The following is a 20,628-nucleotide window of genomic DNA, read 5'->3' as shown; positions in this document are numbered from 1 at the left end:
TTTCCCTCTGGGAGCAATAGCGACATCCACATCGAGTAATAACTTCTGCTGCTCCGCTTCCCTGTGGTGCTTGTTACACTACCCTGAAAGAAAGATGCGATTGCTTCCCACGGGCCATGTGGATATAAGGTTCATATGACTCAGGTCAATACTGATAGTCTTAAGGAGCTGAGGACAGGAGTGTTCACGCTTCTCCGCTGTTGGCTTCCGGTTTCCCACTGCAAGATCGCAATCCCCGGCAGAGGCAGAAAGCTGTTAGAAATCGCCATGTGGAAAGTAAGACGCTCCTAATGCACTTAGGACAGTGCCTGGCATTTAACAGGCGTTTAGTAGATATCTGCTGAATGGATTTATGGCTGAATGAGTCCGCAGAGAACAAATTCCACAGTCCCGCGGCTCAGGTCCCTCTCCAGCCTGGGACGTCACACTCACCGGGCGCCAAAGCTTGTTGGAGCTGGGAGCAAGCCTCCTTCCAGCGTCCCCGCTTCAGGAGCTCGTGGAACTGCAGCAAATCCACCTGCCCCAGAGGGACTCTTCTTACAGCTGCCAGGCGCACAACAACGCCGAAACGGAAGCCTCGCTAGGAATGGAAAGAAGGTGGAGAAAAGGAAATTTCGCGCCAAACGCCGTAGCCCCGCCCCCAGGGTGTCTCCACGTTCCGCCAGCAGCCAGCCCTTCCGCCCCGCCCATCTAAGGAGAGGACGCACGACGTACATCCGCCAACGTGCCGCGGCCATCATTGATTAGGTCTGCGAAGCCGTTCGCAGAAGAAAGTTCCTAACTCGAAAACATTTCCGGGTTCAAGATGGACGCTCGAACCGTTTAGTGAGACTTCTTCCAACCTCATCATTTCTCTCTGGTTTTTTTAACCTGGATGTGACGTCTTAAAGGACCCGACGGAAATAGAACGTCAGGCGTTCTAAAATGGCGAACCGTACGGTAAAAGATGCGCACAGCATCCACGGCACCAACCCTCAGTATCTGGTGGAGAAAATCATTCGGACGCGAATTTATGAGTCCAAATACTGGAAAGAGGAGTGCTTTGGACTTACAGGTGAGCAAGAGCGTGCGGAACACCCCCCATCCCTGCCCCAACCCCTGTCGTCCCGTGGCCCAGTTTTCCGGAGTAGTACAATAGGACTGGCCCACTGGGGGTGAGATTTAGGGGGAGTTTTTCAGTCATTCGGAAGAATCTGAGCGCCTACTCTGTGCCTAGTGTTGTGTTGGGCTTTGGGAACACAGATAGATGTGATAGGACCTTATTCGGAAGGGTGTCACACGTCGTTTCTTTGAGGCATTCCATAGTTAATGATAACTTACTGGGTTCCCGGAGAAGGCGATGTCACCCCACTCCAGTACTCTTGCCTGGAAAATCCCATGGACGGAGGAGCCTGGTAGGCTGCAGTCCATGGGATCGCGGAGAGTCGGACACTACTGTGCGACTTCCCTTTCACGTTTCACTTTCACGCATTGGAGAAGGAAATGGCAACCCACTCCAGTGTTCTTGCCTGGAGAATCCCAGGGACGGGGGAGGCTGGTGGGCTGCCGTCTATGGGGTCGCACAGAGTCGGACACGACTGAAGTGACTTAGTAGTAGTAGTAGTAGTAGTAGTAGTAGTAGTAGTAGTAGTAGTAGTGTTAACCCTGAAGGTCTTAAAGGAGCGTCAGTATTCCCGAAACCAAATTTATAATCTTACTACCCCCAAATCTGGACCATTTGCAATATTTCACATTCCCAGTCCTAATATAAATATATGTTCTTAAGAGAAATCTTCCAGGTCGTCTTGGATACTCGGTTTAATTCTGGCTTTTTTTTGGTACCTGTGTTTCCCCCGTGAACCATTAGTTCATCTACTGTAAAACGAGCACAATAATACCCACATCAGAGGTCAACGGATTAAATGATTTAACCCGAGAAATCTAAGGATTAAATGAAATAAAGTGTAAGGAGTGTTGGGTATATAGTTACAGCTTGTTCAGTCGCTAAGTAGTGTCAGACTCTTGTGACCCCCCCCCCGGGCCGTAGTCTGCCGGGCTCTCTCTCCTCCACTGTCTGCCAGAGTTTGCTCAAATTCATGTCCATGGAGTCGGTGATGCTATGTATATTTAGCTACAGCCATATATTAATAAAAGTACTCAGTAATCAGTGGTGATAGTGGTGCAGGTTGTTACCACTGTTACTTGCTCCCGTGCTGTTACTGCTCTGCCATCACCCTAGCTGTGTGTCGGCGGCAGAGTCATATTGGTTTTCAGAGTCGCCATTAAATTTTGGAGTCATGTAAGATTTACTTTGGGGGCCTTTTCTCATTCCAGAGGTGAAATGACTTGCCCTCGTTCACAAAACTGGTGTCTGATTTTGATGACAACATCGAAAAGTTATCCCTGTTGTCTAGATGAACTTAAGAGTTAGGTAGTTGAGGAGTGGTTTGTTACAGTTTTCGTCCTTCTAACTCTTATTTAATCTGGCAGTTTTTCCTCTAACATGATGGTGACAAGCACAGACTCTGAAGTCAGACTTCTTGGACTAAAATCCAGGCCCTGCCACTTTCTGGCTGTGAATCTTGAGCAAATCATTTAACCTTTCTTAGCCCTCATTTTCCTTAGCTGAAAACAAGGGCAGTGCTAGAACTTAACCTCATGACTTGTGAAGATTAAGTGAGATAATATGAAATGCTTAGCAGAGTACTTGGCATATAATAATCTTTCAGTGTGTATTGGCTGCTGTTATTTATTACACACTTGTTCTCCTAATATTAAGCTGTTAATTCAGGAGCACCAAATTTTGAACTAACTTTAACTCTCTGCACTTCAAACCTGTAAAAGCTTAGTCTTAATATGTCTGCAATGCCACTCTGTTTTTGTTTTTTAGCTGAACTTGTAGTCGATAAAGCTATGGAGTTAAGATTTGTGGGTGGTGTCTACGGTGGCAACATAAAGCCAACTCCTTTTTTGTGTTTAACCTTGAAGATGCTTCAGATTCAACCTGAGAAGGACATCATTGTAGAGTTTATAAAAAATGAAGATTTCAAGTGAGTAAAATATTTACTAGCTAATATAAATATTTTCATTTCATGGTCCAGAATTTGGCTTTGGTTAAAAGAAGTGAAACAGTGTATCTCCTTTCCAAAGTCCCACTCTGGTATTTTGTTCCTGCGCCCCTTGAGTTTTTGTTTTGTCTGTTTTGATTGTATTAACCTTCTTTACTTTTTGAGCCTTGGTGACTTTTCTTCCAAAAAAGTATTTCACAAAACTCACTGACATATATTAAGCAGAAGTTAATGCCAAATATGTTGGTAGCACTGAATACTTAAGGATGAAGAAAGCAACATAAAGTGTGGTAAAGAAGAGGGAGACATTTGTGTTAATTGTAGGTTCATGTCCAGACCCTATTACCTATGAACTGTGACCTTGGAGAAGTTACTTAATTTTCTAAATTTTACTTTCTTTACCTGTAAAATGGAAACAATAATACCAACTCAGGATATATGTGAGGATTAAGGAAGAAAGAGCTGTAAATCTCTATCGGTGCCTGTTGCGTGGTATCTGGCCCCAAAATATAAGCTGTTCGAGGAGCTCACAGATGAGAACAGGAGACAGATGTAATAATAGATTATTATTGCCAATCTCTATTCTAAGAAATTTACATGCAATAATTTATTTAACCTCCACAACTACCCTGTAAAATTATTATCCCCATTATGTAGGGGATGAAACTTAGGCACAGAGAGATTGATTTCCCCAAGGTCAAATGCTGATAAGTGGAAATGCTGATTTCAGGGTCCATTTCTTTCGCCACTGTATTCTGTTTGTCATATAAGGAAATGAATTTTAAATGCCTACTGTTTATCAAAATGGAGATTTGAGTAGGTAGTTGGGGTATAGGAGAAAGGGAAAATAAAGGAATCTTACAAATATTAATGGGTAGAAAATAACTAACTTTTATTAGGTACCTATTCTATGCTATATACCTCGCTTAGCATCCTAACATTCATTTTTTACTTAAAATGCTGAGCCATCAAATTAGGGACTATCATTTTACAAGGATTGAGAATGCAAAAGTAAATTGCCTAGTGTTACAGAGTTAGTAAATAATGGAATCAAAATTTGAACCCAGATGACTGACTTTTCCATAACCAGCATTCTGCTTTCCAGCAAATAGCAATCTGTGTAAATTATATTGTTAATAAATAAACCTCTACTTTCTGTTGTTAAATTCAGTATCTCATTTGATTCTTAAAATAATCCCATGAGGTGAATAGGTTGTATCTTAGTTTTACAGATGATGTAATAGACTATGAAAGTTGAGCATTATATCCCAAGTCACTGCAGCCAGTAAGTGGTAGAATGAGAACTTGAACCCGGGTTTCCATATTTTAGCTATTTTTTCTGCTGCCCTATGCTCCCTCTAAAAATGTAGCTTTCTCGTCTACCAAAGAGAAAAAAGAACTTGTTTATCCACTGCTGTCATGAGAAAAGTTACTTGTAAAACTCAGAAACTTGTTGGAATGGCCTGTTGTTTCACTGCTGTCTGTCTGTCAGGTATGTCCGCATGCTGGGAGCACTTTACATGAGGTTGACAGGTACTGCAATTGATTGCTACAAGTACTTGGAGCCTCTATACAATGACTATCGAAAAATCAAGAGTCAGAACCGAAATGGAGGTGAGTATGGTGCCAGGCCTTCATCCCTGAGCCAGTTTTTATTTTACCAGTATCTCTGGCATCATATAATCCAGATTGTTAGTGTCTTCAGTCAGGTCCTCCATCTCTCGTGAGGAGTAATAATACTCCGTTAGACTACTAGCTTCCTGTCAGCCTCACCCAGTCTGCCCCTGTCTGCCTGTCTTTCCAGCTGCATCTTATGGTAATCCCTGCTTTGCATCATGTGCTACATCCCATAAGATCTAGCTCCCGAATGACCTTTGCCTTAAAGTCCTTCCCCAGACCTCCCAAAGTTAGTTTTCCATTTGTTGGACCTTCACAGTTCTTTCTACTAGCCTCTGTTATATGATACTTCACCCTGTAATACATGGACTGAGTGTGCTCATACTTACGTAGGAATCTTCCTAAAACATAAGTATATCGAGGAGGGGCAGCTCCATACCTTTTACAAAGAGACACATTTTATGGTAAAATGGGATTCAGAGAATGCAATAAGAACTTTTTCTCTCTTAGTGTCATAACAGAAGATTAGTAACATTGGCCTTTACCATCTAAATATTACATAAAGGAGTACAAGGTTAAGAATTTGGTATTATTCTTCAAACTTTTGTTAGCTTACCTGTTCACTGGAATAAATACATACTAAGTGACAATGTTGTGCCGGGTACTGTACTACAAACTGGAAATAATGTGATGAACAAGATGGACATGGTCCTGGCCATCATGAGATTACTTATTTATGACTATATTATGCTAGACTAAGATAGGGTTTTTAAACCTAGTGATAATTTGGGCCAGATATTTCTTTGTTATGGGGAGCTGTCCAGTGCATTGTAGAATGTTTAGCAGTATCCCTGGCTTCTACTCCCTAAAGGCCATTAGCACCCCATAGTTGGAGGGGCAATACCCCTGGTTGAGAACCACTAAACTAAGGTAATGTTTACCATAGAAATTCTAAAAAGCTGTTGCTCCACTCACGTGTGAGATACACGATTCTTAAAAACAGCAAATCACAATCACTTGGAACTAATATAATATCTTAAGTCAGGTTTGCACATGTGTTCAGTTGCTAAGTCATGTCCAACTCTTTGTGTCCTCTGTCCATGGAATTTTCCAGGTAAGAATACTGGAGCGTGTTTTCATTTCCTTCTCCAGCCCAGAGATAAAACTCACGTCTCCTTCATCGGCAACCAGATTCTTTATCACTGAGCCACCCAGGAAGCCCCAAGTCAATTATACATTCATTTAATAAAGTCTGCTGACCCACATAGGGGAAAAGATACATATTTTATTTTTAGGAACTTAGTAGGTTCACAGGAGATGCTGTACTTGAGTTGTAAGTTTTATTCAAAAACATTACCCTTTTATAATTCAGGACTCATTGTGCTTGTTTTTGTGCTTGTCTTTCCTGCTAATTGGGACAGCTTCATTCATCCCACTATCCCCAGTTCCTAGAAGAAGCATGGCACGTAAATGGCCCCAAAAAAGGGGAGTTGACTGGTTGAAGATTGGTGGTGATGACAAGGCAGTGAAAGCCTGTAGGTTGAGCCCACGTTTGACAGTAATCTATTCAGTGTTAATTTCCACACTGCAATAGCTTTATTAGTGCATGTGCAGGCAAAGGGAAGGGGCTTCCCTGGTAGCTTAGATGGTAAAGAATCCACCTGCAATGCGGGAGACCTGGGCTCTATCCCTGAGTCAGGAAGATCCCCTGGAGAAGGAAATGACAACCCAGTCGAGTATTCTTGCCTGGAAAATCACATAGACAGAGGAACCTGGTGGACTACAGTCCATGGGGTCAAAAGAGTCAAGACACGACTGAGTGACTAACACAGAGGGAAACTGCAGAGAATTCACACTTTCTATACCAAATACCCTGTTAGATATCTTGCATAAAGAGTCTTAAACTTCTTAAAGTTTTTTGCTATTTAAACTTATTTGCAAGTTACTTGAACTTATGGTTTTTCTTTCAGAGTTTGAGCTGATGCATGTAGATGAGTTTATTGATGAGCTACTGCACAGTGAGAGAGTCTGTGATATCATTCTTCCCCGGCTACAGGTAAGAGATAAAGGTCATACATACACAGTACACAGTAACGTGTGTAAAGATTTCTTTATATATGTACATTATAAAACACCATGGATCTCAGAATCTTTTTTTAACTGAAGTGTAGTTGATGTACAATATTATATGTTATAGGTATACAGTATTGTGATCCACAATTTTTAAAGGTAGTACTCCATTTATAGTTACTATATAACAGTGGCTCTGTACAATATATCATTGTAGCTTATTTTATTTCGAATACTTTGTTCCTCTTAATTCCCTCCCTCTTTCCCTCTCCTCACCGCTAATCATTAGTTTGTTCTCTATATCTGTGAGTCTGCTTCTTTGTTATATTTACTAGTTTGTTCCTTTTTTGAGACTCATATAAGTGAGATCATACAGTATTTGTCTTTGTCTTTGATTTATTTCACTTAGAATAATATCTTCCAATACTGTGTAGCACAGGGAACTCTGCTCCATACTTTGTAATAACCTAAATAGGAAAATAATTAGAAAAAGAATATTTTAATTTTTCCTCACTTAACATAGTTATTTTGGAATATATCCATGTTTGCATATACTAATAGTTTTTTATTTCATTTGTTGCTCAATAGGAATAATATTCTGTTGCATGGGTATATATACCACAATTTGTTTACCCAGTCATCTATTTATGCAGAATTGTGGGGTGCAAGGTCAGTGTACAAAAGTCAGTTGTATTTCTCTACATGAGCTAGGAACAATTAAATTTGAGGTTTTGTATAAAAGATACTATTTATAACTGCATCAGCTGTAGAATTGATGCTTTTGAACTGTGGTGTTGGAGAAGACTCTTGAGAGTCCCTTGGACTGCAGGGAGATCCAACCAGTCCATTCTGAAGATCAGCCCTGGAATTTCTTTGGAGGGAATGATGCTGAAGCTGAAACTCCAGTACTTTGGCCACCTCATGTGAAGAGTTGACTCATTGGAAACGACTCTGATGCTGGGAGGGATTGAGGGCAGGAGGAGAAGGGGACGACAGAGGATGAGATGGCTGGATGGCATCACTGACTCAATGGACATGAGTCTGAATGAACTCTGGGAGTTGATGATGGACAGGGAGGCTTGGCGTGCTGTGATTCATGGGGTTTGCAAAGAGTTGGACACAACTGAGCGACTGAACTGAACTGAATAGTTCTTTATTTCATTTGTTGCTCAATAGGAATAATATTCTGTTGCATGGGTATATATACCGCAATTTGTTTACCCAGTCATCTATTTATGCAGAATTGTGGGGTGCAAGGTCAATGTATAAAAGTCAATTGTATTTCTCTACATGAGCTAGGAACAATTAAATTTGAGATTTTGTATAAAAGATACTATTTATAACAGCATCAAAAATATAAAATAATTATGGATAATTTTGTCAAAAAATGTGTAAGACTTTAAACAATATAAAACATTGCATTACTGACAGAAGCTAAAGAAGATATAATTAATGGAGCTATATTGTGTTCATGGTATATCTGATACCATGACTCAACAATTGTTGTCACTTCTCCCAAATTAATCTTTAGATTCAATTCGGTTCCAATCAGAATCCAAATAAAACTTGATAGAACTTGGCAAACTGATTCTAAAATGTATAGGAATATGGAGAGGACCTAGAATATCCAAAACAGCTTTGAAAAAGAGCAAAGTAGGATAAACACTACTTAATTATAAGACAGTGTTGTAGTGGCATAAAGCTAGACAAGCAGATCAGTGGAACAAAGTGAAAGAACCAGAAGTAAGTGTATAGTACATTTTTATGGTCACTTGGTTTTCTGCAGAGATGTTAGGGCAATAACAATTGAAAAAGGATAATCTTTTCCACAAATGGTGCTAAAATGATTAAATAGCCATATGAGACGATTGAATGTCTTCCCCTCGCTCACATTATATGTAAAAATAAACTTGAAGAGGGTAATAGACTCATAAAAGCTAAGAGTAGAAAACTTAAGGAAAACATAGGTGAAAATCTTAGTGACCTCGTGTTTGACAAATTCCTGTAATGTGAATTATTTATTAGAAATTAATAAACTGACTTTATAAAAATTAAGAACTTGCCTTTCAGAAGATGCTATTACAAAACTAAAAAGGCAAGCCACAGACTGGAATACGTCTGTACAACATATATCCATAAAAGTTCTTGAATCTGTACTTTATAAAGGACTCTTGAACTTACTAACAAGAAGGCAACCCAGTGGGAAAATGAACAAAAAATTCTAACAGATCTTTTACCAAAGAAAATATATAGTTGACCAGTAGCACATAAAAAGGTATTCTATATCATTGATCATTCAGTTCAGTTCAGTTGTTCAGTCATGTCCGACTCTCTGCGACCCCATCCAACCATCTCATCCTCTGTCGTCCCCTTCTCCTCCTGCCCCCAATCCCTTCCAGCATCAGGGTCTTTTCCAGTGAATCAACTCTTTGCATGAGGTCGCCAAAGTATTGGAGTTTCAGCTTCAGCATCAGTCCTTCCAATGAACACCACTGATCTCCTTCAGGATGGACTGGTTGGATCTCCTTGCTGTCCGAGGGACTCTGAAGAGTCTTCTCCAACACCACAGTTCAAAAGCATCAATTCTTTGGTGCTCAGCTTTCTTCACAGTTCACCTCTCACATCCATACATGACCACTGGAAAAACCATAGCCTTGACTAGACTTGACATAGCTTTGACTAGACATTAATCATTAGGGAAATGCAAATTAAAAGCATAGAAATATGCACTATATACCTAGTAAAATGTGTAAAATAAGACTGATCATATCAAGTGTTAGGGAGGATGGAACTAGAAGTTCCTGCTAGTTAGTTAGGAAGAACTAGAAGTCTCCAAAGCCTATTGGTGACAATATAAACTGAAACAACCAAACTTGGAAGAGTTTGGCAGTTTCCAAAGAAGTTAACCATTGAATCCAGCTATTCCACTTCCAGAAATTTACTCAGGAAATGAAAGCATATGTCCACACAAAGTCTTAAGCACAGATAATCTTAACAGTTTCATTTGTAATGGCCAGAAACTGGAAGCAACCCAGATGTCCATCAAGTGAATGAATAAACAAATTGTGATGTGGTCATATAATGATACTACTACTCAGCAGCAAAAATGAACTATTGATAAATAGCAGTAGCATGGATGAATCAAAATAACTGTGCTGAGTGAAAAAAGACACAAGATTGTATGTACTGTGTAATTCCTTTCTGATCAATGTAAACTGTAATGACAAAAAGAGCAGTGGTTGCCTAGGTATAGGGTAAGGGATTGGGGAGGAGAGGGAATGAGAAACCCGAAAGGAGCACAGGTGAACTGTTGGGTGGAGCGGCTCTATCCGTTACACTGATGTATTGACTTACATTCGTATACAACACAATACTCATCAAATCGTGTACTATAAAAATTACAGTTTATTGTGCATCACTTGTACCTCAGTGAAATTGTAAAATGTATTGCAGAAATCATTGGGATACCTGTAGACTAAGAGCCTTTGACTCTCAGATTCTGATATTCTGTGTAAAATTGGTAGCGTTGATGAAAGGCTCCTAGAGACAGTGTTTAAGATGGGGCCTGGGAACAGATTCTTCAGAGTTTTAAGCAACCACAGAAACCCAAATTGGGAAGACCCAGAACTTAAGATCTCCTTTTTGATGCTGCTGTAGCTCAGTAATTCTGAAGCAGTTTGCTGTATCCCACCTTGCCTTGCTAGATAAAAGCCAAGAAGGAATAATTTAAAGATCAAAAGTCACGTATTTTTGCTGTTCAGTTGCTAAGTAGTGTCCGAATCTTTGCAACCCCAAGAACTGCAGCACTCGAGGCTTCCCTGTCTTTCAGTATGTCCCAGAGTTTGCTCAAACTCATGTCCATTGAGTCGGTGATACCATCCAACCATCTCATCCTCTGTTGCCCCTTCTCCTCCTGTCCTCAGTCTTTCCCAGCATCGGTCTTTTTCAGTGAATGGGATGTTTGTATCAGGTGGCCAAAGTATTAGAGCTTCAACTTCAGAGTCAGTCCTTCCACTGAATATTCAGGGTCAATTTCCTTTAGGATTAACTGGCTTGATCTCCTTGCAGTTCAAGGGACTCTCAAGAGTCTTCTCCAACACCCTTATTCAAAAGCCTAAATTCTTCGGAGATCAGCCTTCTTTATGGTCCAACTCTCACATCTGTACATGACTACAGGAAAAACAACAGCTTTGAGTACATGGACCTCTGTCAGCAAAGTGATGTCTTTACTTTTTAATCTGCTGTCTGGGTTTGTCATAGCTTTTCTTCCAAGGAGCAAGCATCTTTTAATTTCATGGCTGCAGTCAACTATCTGCAGTGATTTTGGAGCCCAGGAAAATAAAATTTGCCACTGTTACCATTTTTTCCCTGTTAGCCATGAAGTGATGGGACCAGATGTCATGATCTTTGTTTTTTGAATGTTGAGTTTTAAGCCAGATTTTTCACTCCTCTTTTCACTTTCATCAAGAGACTCTTTAGTTCCTCTTCGCTTTCTGCCTTTATTTAGAGTGGTATCACCTGCATATCTGAGATTTTTGATATTTCTCCTGGCAATCTTGATTCCAGCTTGTGATTTGTCCAGCCCAGCATTTTGGATGATGTACTCTACATAGAAGTTAAATAAGCAGGATGATGATATACAGCCTTGATGTACTCCTTTCCCAATTTTGAACCAGTCCATTGTTCCATGTCCGGTTCTAACTGTTGTTTCTTGACCTGCATGCAGGTTTCTCAGGAGGCAGGTAAGGTGGTCTAGTATTCTCATTAAGAACTTTTGACAGTTTGTTGTGATCCACATAGTCAAAGTCTTTCACATAGTCAGTGAAGCAGAAGTAGTTGTTTTTCTGGAATTCCCTTGCTTTTTCTATGATCCAGTGTATGTTGGCAATTTGATCTCTGGTTCCTCTACCTTTCCTAAATCCAGTTTGTGCATCTGAAAGTTCTTTGTTCATATATTGCTGGACCTAATTTGAAGAATTTTGAGCATTACCATGCTACCATGTGAGATGAGTGCAGTTGTGCAGTAATTTAAACATTCTTTGGCATTGCCCTTCTTTGGGACCGAAATGAAAACTTCAGTCCTGTGGCCGTTGCTGAGTTTTCCAGATTTGCTGGCTTAATGAGTGTAGCACTAACAGCATTATCTTTTAGGATTTGAAATGACTGAGCTGAAATTCCATCACCTCCCCTAGCTTTGTAGTAATGCTTCCTAAGGCCCACTGAACTTCACACTCGAGAATGTCTGGCTCTAGATGAGTGACCACACCATTTTGGTTATCCGGGTCATTAGACCTGTTTTCTTTATTTCTTCTGTGTGTTCTCGCCACCTCTTCTTAATCTCTTCTGCTTGTGTTAGGTCCTTGCCATTTCTGTCCTGTATCGAGCCCATCTGTCCATGGAATGTTCCCTTGGTGTCTCCAATTTTCTTGAAGAGATCTCTAGTCTTTCATTCTACTGTTTTCCTCTATTTCTTTGCCTTGTTCACTTAAGAAAGCTTGCTTTTCTTACCTTGCTGTTCTGGAACTCTGCATTCAGATGGATGTATCTTTCTCTTTCTCCTTTGCCTTTCACGTCTTTTCTCAGCTGTTTGTAAAGCCTCGTCAGACAACCATTTTGCCGCCTTGCATTTCTCTTTCTTTGGAATAGTTTTGGTCATCACCTCCTATACAGCATTATGAACCTCTGTCCATAGTTCTTCAGGCACTCTGTCTACCAAATCTAATCCCTTGAATCTATTTGTCACTTCCACTGTATAAATGTAAGGGATTTGATTTAGGTCATACCTGAATGGTCTAGTGGTTTTCCCTACTTTCTTCAATCTGAGCCTGGATTTTGCAGTAAGGAGCTCATGATCTGAGCCAGTCAGTTCCAGGTCTTGTTTTTGTCAGTCTGATTTCAGTATTGACCATCTGGTGATATCCACGTGTAGGATCATCTCTTGTGTTGTTGGAAGAGGGTGCTTGCTGTGACCAGTGTTTTCTTGGCAAAATTCTGTTAGCCTTTGCCCTGTTCCATTTTGTACTCCAAGGACAAACTTGCCTGTTCAGACTAGGTAAATATATGAGAGACAAAGCAGAGATTATTAGTTACTAGGGGATTCAGGGAAGGGAAATGAGGAATGATTACTTAATAAGTATGGCATGTTTTTCTGGTGTGATGAGGAAGTTTTTAAAATAGTGAGAGGTGGTGATGGAAGAATTTTACACTTTAAAATTGCTGATTGTGTACATTGTGAATTTCACCTCAATAAAAAACAGATCAAAGGGACCTGAAAAAGTCAATATGGAGTATAGAATGGATTGTAAATATGATAAATGGGCAAGGTTAACTTTCTTGAGGCAGCAAAGCAGATGGATAAAGATAGTTGGTAGTTGGTAGTGCTCACAGATAAGTGCAATGAACGACTCTTCCTCCAGAGGGACTCAATTACAGAAAATCATAGAAAATAATTCGGAAAATTATTTCTCCTTTTCCGTATTATTATAGACTGTAGTGAAAAGGATGACATTTCAAATCTGAAAACCTGATTTCAGGTTCCAGTTCTCACACTTTTTATCCTTAGCTGTGATATTGTGTTTAGAAATACTGTAAAAAAGGATAGACTCCGAACTACAGTCAGGTTGGGACTGAGGGTTCTAGAGTCCAGTCATCTCTGAGCAAGCGTGTTGATGCAAATGGGGTAGTCTGCTGGAGTCTAGAAGGAAAACCCACAAAGCAGACCTCACTCAGGAGAGGAAAGTTGAACTATGACTGATACATGTTACCACATCACTGAGAGGTGTGTTCTGGTGTGGGCCTCTCTATGTGCTGGATGAAGTGACCCTTAAGACTACCTTTCGCTTTGATTTGTTTCTTTTAAGCAGTCCATAGGGCATAGCTTCTCACCTGCCCTGGCATTGGTGGGGAGCTTCTCTGGAATGAATTCTGATTTTATCAAACACAAATACTGTAAGTTAATACGTTGACGTTGATCACTTTGAAGTCTGGTGAGCATCAGGGCTTCTGGAGGCCGTGTCTCATGCAGTCCTAGATCCCAGACTGGTGATCTTTTCCAAGGAACCCTTTTTCAAGGGATTCATGTCACTGAATGGCATCTTTATCTCATTTCTCCTAACCCTTACAGAATTTTGTCAGGGGTGAATGAGAGCAAAATAAGAGTGCAAATGGTACTTTTTATTTTAGGGCTGTCCAGTGATCTGTATGTCCTTGGTGCACACACACACACACACACAAAACCTTAAGGGTCTTATGACCCAGCCAGTCCTTTTGTCCGTCTTGAACTCACCTTTGCCTTTCAGGTCCTTAGTCACTTAGGATTGCTAAGTCACATCTTAGAAGAAAATGAAACTAGGAGGTGGTTTGTTTATATCCTGAGCCTTGTTCAAAATGCATGTCTGTATACAGCTCCCCAAATCCTGGGTCTAGTAGACAGTTGGTGCTAAGAGCAGGAGGACCCAAACCCCCACACTGGACTGAGTCTTAGTGAATCTCTTAGTGGATTCTGGTCTGAGCTGCTCCTGGAAAACTCCCAGCCAACATTGTCTTGAACTATTGACCCTTTTGTGTGAAGTCCATAATTTCTATTCAAGGCTACAGCTATACTGATTGATATTCTAGTGACCTTAGAGTATAAGGTCACAGGGAATAGAGGCAATAGAAAAGTGATATTCTCTTCATCTTTGTATTTATCTCTTTACAGGGAAGCTTTATATATATAGATCCTAAAGAATATGTGTCTGGGATACCTTTGAGATGAAATTGCCTCAGCAGTTGTGCCATAGGTTTTCTGTCACTTCCAGAAGCCCAGTGTTGCAGCTTCAGGACATAGAGGAGATAGAAGGGCCCTCTCTAACTTTCATTGTTGTCTCTGTAGAAACGCTATGTGCTAGAGGAAGCTGAACAGCTGGAGCCTCGGGTTAGTGCTCTGGAAGAAGACATGGATGACGTGGAGTCCAGTGAAGAGGAGGAAGAAGAGGATGAGAAGGTCAGGCACCTGGGAGCTTAAGGGTTGAAGGAGGGAGAATTACAGGGAATGGGAATGGTTTTTTTGTTTTGTTTTCAAACTTTAATTTTATTTAGTTTTAACCAAAAAAGAAAAACCCCAAAATATAGTATTTCATCATTGAGAGTGTGGGTCCTAGAGTTAAATGGACTTGACCCGTATCTCAGCTCTCCTGTTTACTAGTGGCATTATGTTACGTAAATTATATAATCTCTGTTTTCTCTTCTATAAAGCAAGGATTATGATACCTTTCTTTTAGGACTTTTATGAGTATTAAATTATATACATAAAGCCCTTAGCTTTGGGACATTGTAATTGCATAATAAGTGGTAACTCTTAAACACTTGGGACAAAAATAATAATGTTCATAATTGAATGCATACTAAGAAGTAAACCTAGTTTAGGGAAATAAAAACCACCTACTGCATAGTCATGTCCTTCCACTATTTGTTAAAATGCTGAAAACTTGAAATCAAGTAAGTTGTCAGGGAGCAGTCAGGTAAACTATTAACAGTTGAACAGAGTATTAGGCCACCATTAGAAGTATTATGAAAAGTAACAAGTGAACTTCCTTGGAGGTCCAGTGGGTAAGACTCCATGCATCCGCTGTGGGGCGGGGCGATGTGGAGAACTAAGTTCTAAGTTAGTTCTCCCTGTTAGGCGAACTAAGATCCTGCATGCCACTTGGTGCAGCCAGAAAAATATGTGATAACGTGGAAATGATTACAGTAAGTTTTGGTTTTTTTTTTTAAGATCTAAAACATTTGTGATTAAAATTATATGTGTAGAAAAAGCTAGGGGGAAATATAAGAAATTCTGGCCTGTGGATATCTGAGGTAGCGCAGATGAAAGTGTAGTTCTGAGCTTAGCAGGCTCCATTTAAGATAAGTGCTAAGGGAAGCACAGTCATTCATGAATGGAAAGCCAGGCACGGCTGAGGGGCTTTTCTGTGGTGAGTGAACCAAAAATATGCATTCTTTTTTTTTAATGGAAAATTTTATCACATACCAAAATGGAGAGAATAAATCTCCATATACCCATCACCTAGCTTCAACAGTGATCAGCTCAGCTATTTTGTTTCCTCCACATCTACTCAGTTGTCCTCCACCAGTTATCTCAAAGCAGATCACAGCCATCATATATCTCATATTTTGGGAACAACACGGACCCCTTTCTAAGGCACAGCCACATACCATCATCAGCCCTTAAATCAATGATTCCTTAATATTAAAATGTCAGGTCATAACATTCTGTACAATTTTTATCATCTCTATTTTTGTTATTGTGTCCCTGTGGTATCATTTAACATGTTCATTTGTCTTTTATTTTCTGTTAACTAGTTCTTGAGTCTTTAATTGGATTTGGGGGTTTTGGAGTGGAGCAACCTGCTTCATAGGTATAGTGTACTTCCTCCAGGATGAACAGTCTGCTCTCTGTTTGTAATATTCGGATCCACTGATGATCTGTGCATAGATCCCTTAAGGATTGTAAAATGATGATATTTTTTAAAAAAACCTCCCAAATCAACATTTAACTTTTTTTAATAAAGTTTATATAAGAAAAGTAAGGTATTTCCCTTTGTCATGTTTTAAAATCAAGAGTTGATTTTACAGTATTCTCCTAGGAAGGTTTGCCCTTGGTAACATTTGAATTTATCAATTAAAATATATTTGGTGTTCTGGACCATTATTGTCCTTGTTGATGCTGAAATTGTCCTATGTCTGGCCAGTGGGGCCCCCTCAACTTCACTTTTTGATGCAATCATAGTAGTTTCAGCCCCTTGCTATCTGATATGTTCTAGTTGTGTCTTATTATATTGTAGCCTGGACCTAAAAGTAGCCATTTTCCCAAGAAGCTCTTAGTTCCATTAATTGAGATATGTTATTTAGAGACCAGTCTGGGCTCATTGCTACATGGTATTTCTAGGCCTTTACAGTTGATAAACCTAAAGGAAAAAGAAATTTTAAGCTTAAAATACACTCTATTTAACCGTATCAGTCTTGTATCTCTATTTCTTCTTTCACATTGGAAATCCAGCTTCTTAGGAGATAAGCATACTTACCTCTCATAACTCTTACATAGTTCCACAATAATGGTACCAGCACTACAACAGTAATGGGATTATTAAATTTTGATTTTTTTATTTGGTAGTGTGTTTTCTTGTCCTCAGTGTTATCCAATATATATTCAAATTACTGTGTTTTAAAGTCAGTTGGAGGTGGAATTTGGGATGGGATGGGGAGGAGGGTATAAGCCATGTTCCTAGTTGGCTATAAGCCTGTGCCCATCACTGACCCAGGCCCTCTCTTTTCCAGTTGGAAAGAGTGCCATCACCTGATCATCGCCGGAGAAGCTACCGAGACCTGGACAAACCCCGTCGCTCTCCCACACTACGCTATCGGAGGAGTAGGAGTCGGTCTCCCAGAAGGTAAGGCCTTAGGCATTGGCATCTTCCAGGGATACTTTAAGCACTGGAGTGTATAAGTTTGGACTTCATGGAAGGAAAATGCTAGCCTGTGGAGAATGTGTGCTCGCCAATGTATTAGTTGCTTCAAAACCACCACCCACAAAACCTCAGTGGCAAACATTATTTAATTCACAGGTCTGTGGCCAGTGATTTAATTTGGGCTTAGGCAGTTTTTTGAGTATAAGCTATGGTCACTCACTTGTTTTGCAATATTCTCTGTTGGCTAGTGTAGATGGCCTTAGCTAGGATGACTGGAGCAGTTCATCTCTGTGTGTGTCACATTCTAGGCTAGGGTAGGCCTGTTCCCAAGGCAGTGGCAGAATAGGAGACTGAACAAGCCCAACCATGCAAGTAATCTTTCTAGCATCTGCATCACATGTACAAATACCCCTTTGGCCAAAGCAAGTCACATGGCCAGTCCCAGACTTGGAGTCAGAGGGTATTAAAGTTAAATGACAAAGGACATGGATAACAGAGTTGGGTTAAGATTTGGGGCAATTTTTGCAATTTACAGTGTCCAGGGCACCTACTAAGGTTCTTCTTTCTTTCTTCTTTCCGTGTAGGCGGAGTCGGTCTCCCAAGAGGAGGAGGTAGGCCTTTAGTGACTTGTGATGAAGTATAGAGATTTGGGGAGGGGGGATGTTGTTGTTGTGTTTATATTGTCAGGACAGATATGGGAGTCTGACCAGTCATTTCCACAGCCCCTCCCCTCGCAGAGAACGGCATCGGAGCAAGAGTCCAAGACGTCATCGCAGCAGGTCCCGAGACAGACGGCACAGATCCCGCTCCAAGTCCCCAGGTATAGCATTGGGGCCTTTTGCTTGCTGTTGGTTGTCTCAATAAAGAAATGTAATAGGAGCAATTAGCCTCCTACAATACAGGAGTACCTTACTTTATTACTGCCTAGAAAAGGAAGTGGACATAGAATTTGAAAATTAGAGTTGACATTTTAACTGTCATTTGCCAGCTTTGTTGATAGGATGGTGAGCTTCAGTTTTCATCTGAAATTATAGGAGTAAGACATGACAGAGTAGTGGTAAATACCCAGTGTGCTGTTAGTGAAATTTAGCCATAAAGCCCTGAAGGCTAAGTGGGTTCAGTTCTTCGCTACCAACAAGGTGTCCCTATCACAAGCCAAAAATGAACTAGGGGAAATAACAGCAGAGAGTATGAGGGTAGAAATTGGTACACTGAATAGTCTTTTTTCTTCTCCAGGTCATCACCGTAGTCACAGACACAGGAGCCACTCAAAATCTCCTGAAAGGTATGGATTAGCTTCTATTTTGACTTAAGAATTTAAGTCTTTACTCACAAATTAAAGTCCCAATTACAACTCAGTTAGACCTGAAATATTCTTGTGTTAATGGAGATATAATCTCCATCAATACAGTTTAGGAATTCTCCTTAATTATAGGACAAAGTGGTCTCTTGCCCTGAAAATTACTAGAATTATATATACATGAAGTTATTTTTCTTGTAGGATTGTGGCTTTGGATAAAGGCATGAGCCTTAATCTCAGGAGACCCGGGGTTCCATCCCAGCTTTTAAGATTTTTTAAAATGTATTTACTTCTGGCCACACTGGGCTTTCTTTGCTCCTGGGCCCTGTCTAGTTGTGGTGAGCAAAGGCCACTCTCCAGCCACGGTGTGTAGGCCTCTCACTGCAGTGACCCCTCCTATCGCAGAGCACAGGCCCTAGGGCTCATGGGCTTCGCAGCTGCAGTACACAGGCATAGCTGCCCCACAGCACGTGGGGTCCTCCTGGACCAAGGATTGAACCCGTGTCCCCTGCATTGGCAGGCAGATTCCTAACCACAGGACCACTAGGGAAGTCTCAGTCCCAATTTTTAATACTTAGCAGTTGAATGACATTGGATAAGTCATTTTCATTTGGTAAGCTTTCATTAGATACCTCTAGAAACTGTACACTGTTGGAAGCACTTGATCTCTCAGAGGTCATTTCTTCAATGATAAATTTTGGAGAGTAATGCCTAACTCAGTGTTGCTCTTAAACATAAAAACACCAAGTACCTTTAATGAATATTGACTGTCTCTGTCCCCCATCAGTGTTAGCACGTATCAGTCTTTCTCAAAAATCCTTCCTCAGCTCCTAAAACAGCTGGTAAATTTAATGATTTGTATGTGTCACCATTTCAGGTCTAAGAAAAGCCACAAGAAGAGCCGGAGAGGGAATGAGTAATGGACTCAGTTTGGTTTTAATACAAGTGGCCTTCTGTGGAGATGAAGGCATCTGTCTACGTGAAAGAAAGATCTCCTCAGTCCCAGGCAGCTATGAGAGTATTTTAGATTTTTTTTAAACCAAGTTTTCTTCACTTTTTTTTAACATGAAAGAGGTGCTGAGTTTTGTATCTCTTTATGAATTGTACGTAATCCACACATTTGAAAGATAATGCTTCCTGAACTGAGAGCTGCTTTTGGCTTCTTTGTACAATCAAACTTGTTTGTACTCAAATTTATGAGGGTAGAATGGATTCAAATAGAGTGTATTAAACAAGGGGAGGATGTGGCCACCTTGTTATTTTTGTTATTAAACTTGACACACCCATTTCCTGTTTTTCTGTGGTTTTAGTTTTGGTTTACACTGAGATTTGAACTGTTTTGAGAATTCTGAGATATGTGCTGCTGTTCCATTAAAAAAACCAAGTCGGTAAAATATATTAGCTCCAGGTTTTACTTCCAGCAGCAGCAAATGGTAATAAACATGAAAACTGACCTGTTATCAGCAGCTTTATAAGAATGAATTTAGTTGTAAGGCTTTTTCTGGATCATTTAATCCAGTTGCATTAAACGTTCAACAAACAGTAAAACTTGACACCTATTACATAGCATCATTGTATAGTGTTTCTTCTTCCCTACAGCCTTGAATTCCAAATTAAGGTGCTCAGCACCTTTATGCTATGAGCATTGATATTATCAAGACTAGAAGTAGCAGCAGGGCAACCAGGATGAAAACGTGCAATGGAGAGAAAAAATATCTAATGCCACTCAGGGTTTTAACCTGAGTTACTGGACAACAGCACCATTCACAGAACCAGAAAATACAGCAGGAAGAAACCAGGTTTTAGAGGGGCAGGTAGTGAGAATTGTGGTAGTAGGGAGAAAAAAATGCATTCAGCTTAACTTGAAGTTTACTTTGAGACAGCCATGGTATATCTAGATAAAGCCCAGACATTATAAATAAGAACTGGAGTTGAGCTAGTGATCTAACCCTGAATTGACAATGTTTAGGTAATTGTAGGTGTAGAACTGAATGGAATGCCTAGGGAACGTACACTTGTAAGGAAAACTAGTAGTAGAATCATAAGCAACACTCACTCTGTTGAGGAAGAAGGGCAAACACTGACTGAAAATTGAAATATTGAATCATTTCAGAAAGGTAGAGGAAATGGGAGAGATGAGTTAAGG

The 20,628-nt window shown here is 40.3% G+C and overlaps 1 protein-coding gene across 1 annotated transcript; it reads left to right on the top strand.

Moving 5' to 3' along the window:
* Window positions 1–852: 852 nt before the first annotated feature.
* On the top strand, window positions 853–19,761 carry PRPF38A (pre-mRNA processing factor 38A). Its single transcript, XM_052637587.1, has 10 exons — window positions 853–1,054; window positions 2,870–3,029; window positions 4,540–4,661; window positions 6,635–6,720; window positions 14,608–14,718; window positions 17,052–17,164; window positions 17,767–17,793; window positions 17,905–18,002; window positions 18,419–18,467; window positions 19,360–19,761. The coding sequence occupies exons 1-10, from the start codon at window positions 925–927 to the stop codon at window positions 19,400–19,402; spliced, it is 939 nt and encodes a 312-aa protein (XP_052493547.1). The 5' UTR covers window positions 853–924; the 3' UTR covers window positions 19,403–19,761.
* The last annotated feature ends 867 nt before the right edge of the window (window positions 19,762–20,628 follow it).

This window comes from Budorcas taxicolor, chromosome 3 (genome assembly GCF_023091745.1).
Source record: "Budorcas taxicolor isolate Tak-1 chromosome 3, Takin1.1, whole genome shotgun sequence".
Lineage (NCBI taxonomy): Eukaryota > Metazoa > Chordata > Mammalia > Artiodactyla > Bovidae > Budorcas > Budorcas taxicolor.
This window is presented reverse-complemented; position numbering and strand designations above follow the sequence as displayed.

Bases quoted from the DNA above. Each gene is read 5' to 3' on its own strand.
- PRPF38A (XM_052637587.1), top strand. From the start codon at position 925: ATGGCGAACCGTACGGTAAAAGATGCGCACAGCATCCACGGCACCAAC. The intron at 3,030-4,539 runs GTGAGTAAAATA...TCTGTCTGTCAG, and splicing joins ATAAAAAATGAAGATTTCAA to GTATGTCCGCATGCTGGGAG. The intron at 18,003-18,418 runs GTATAGCATTGG...TTTCTTCTCCAG, and splicing joins ATCCCGCTCCAAGTCCCCAG to GTCATCACCGTAGTCACAGA.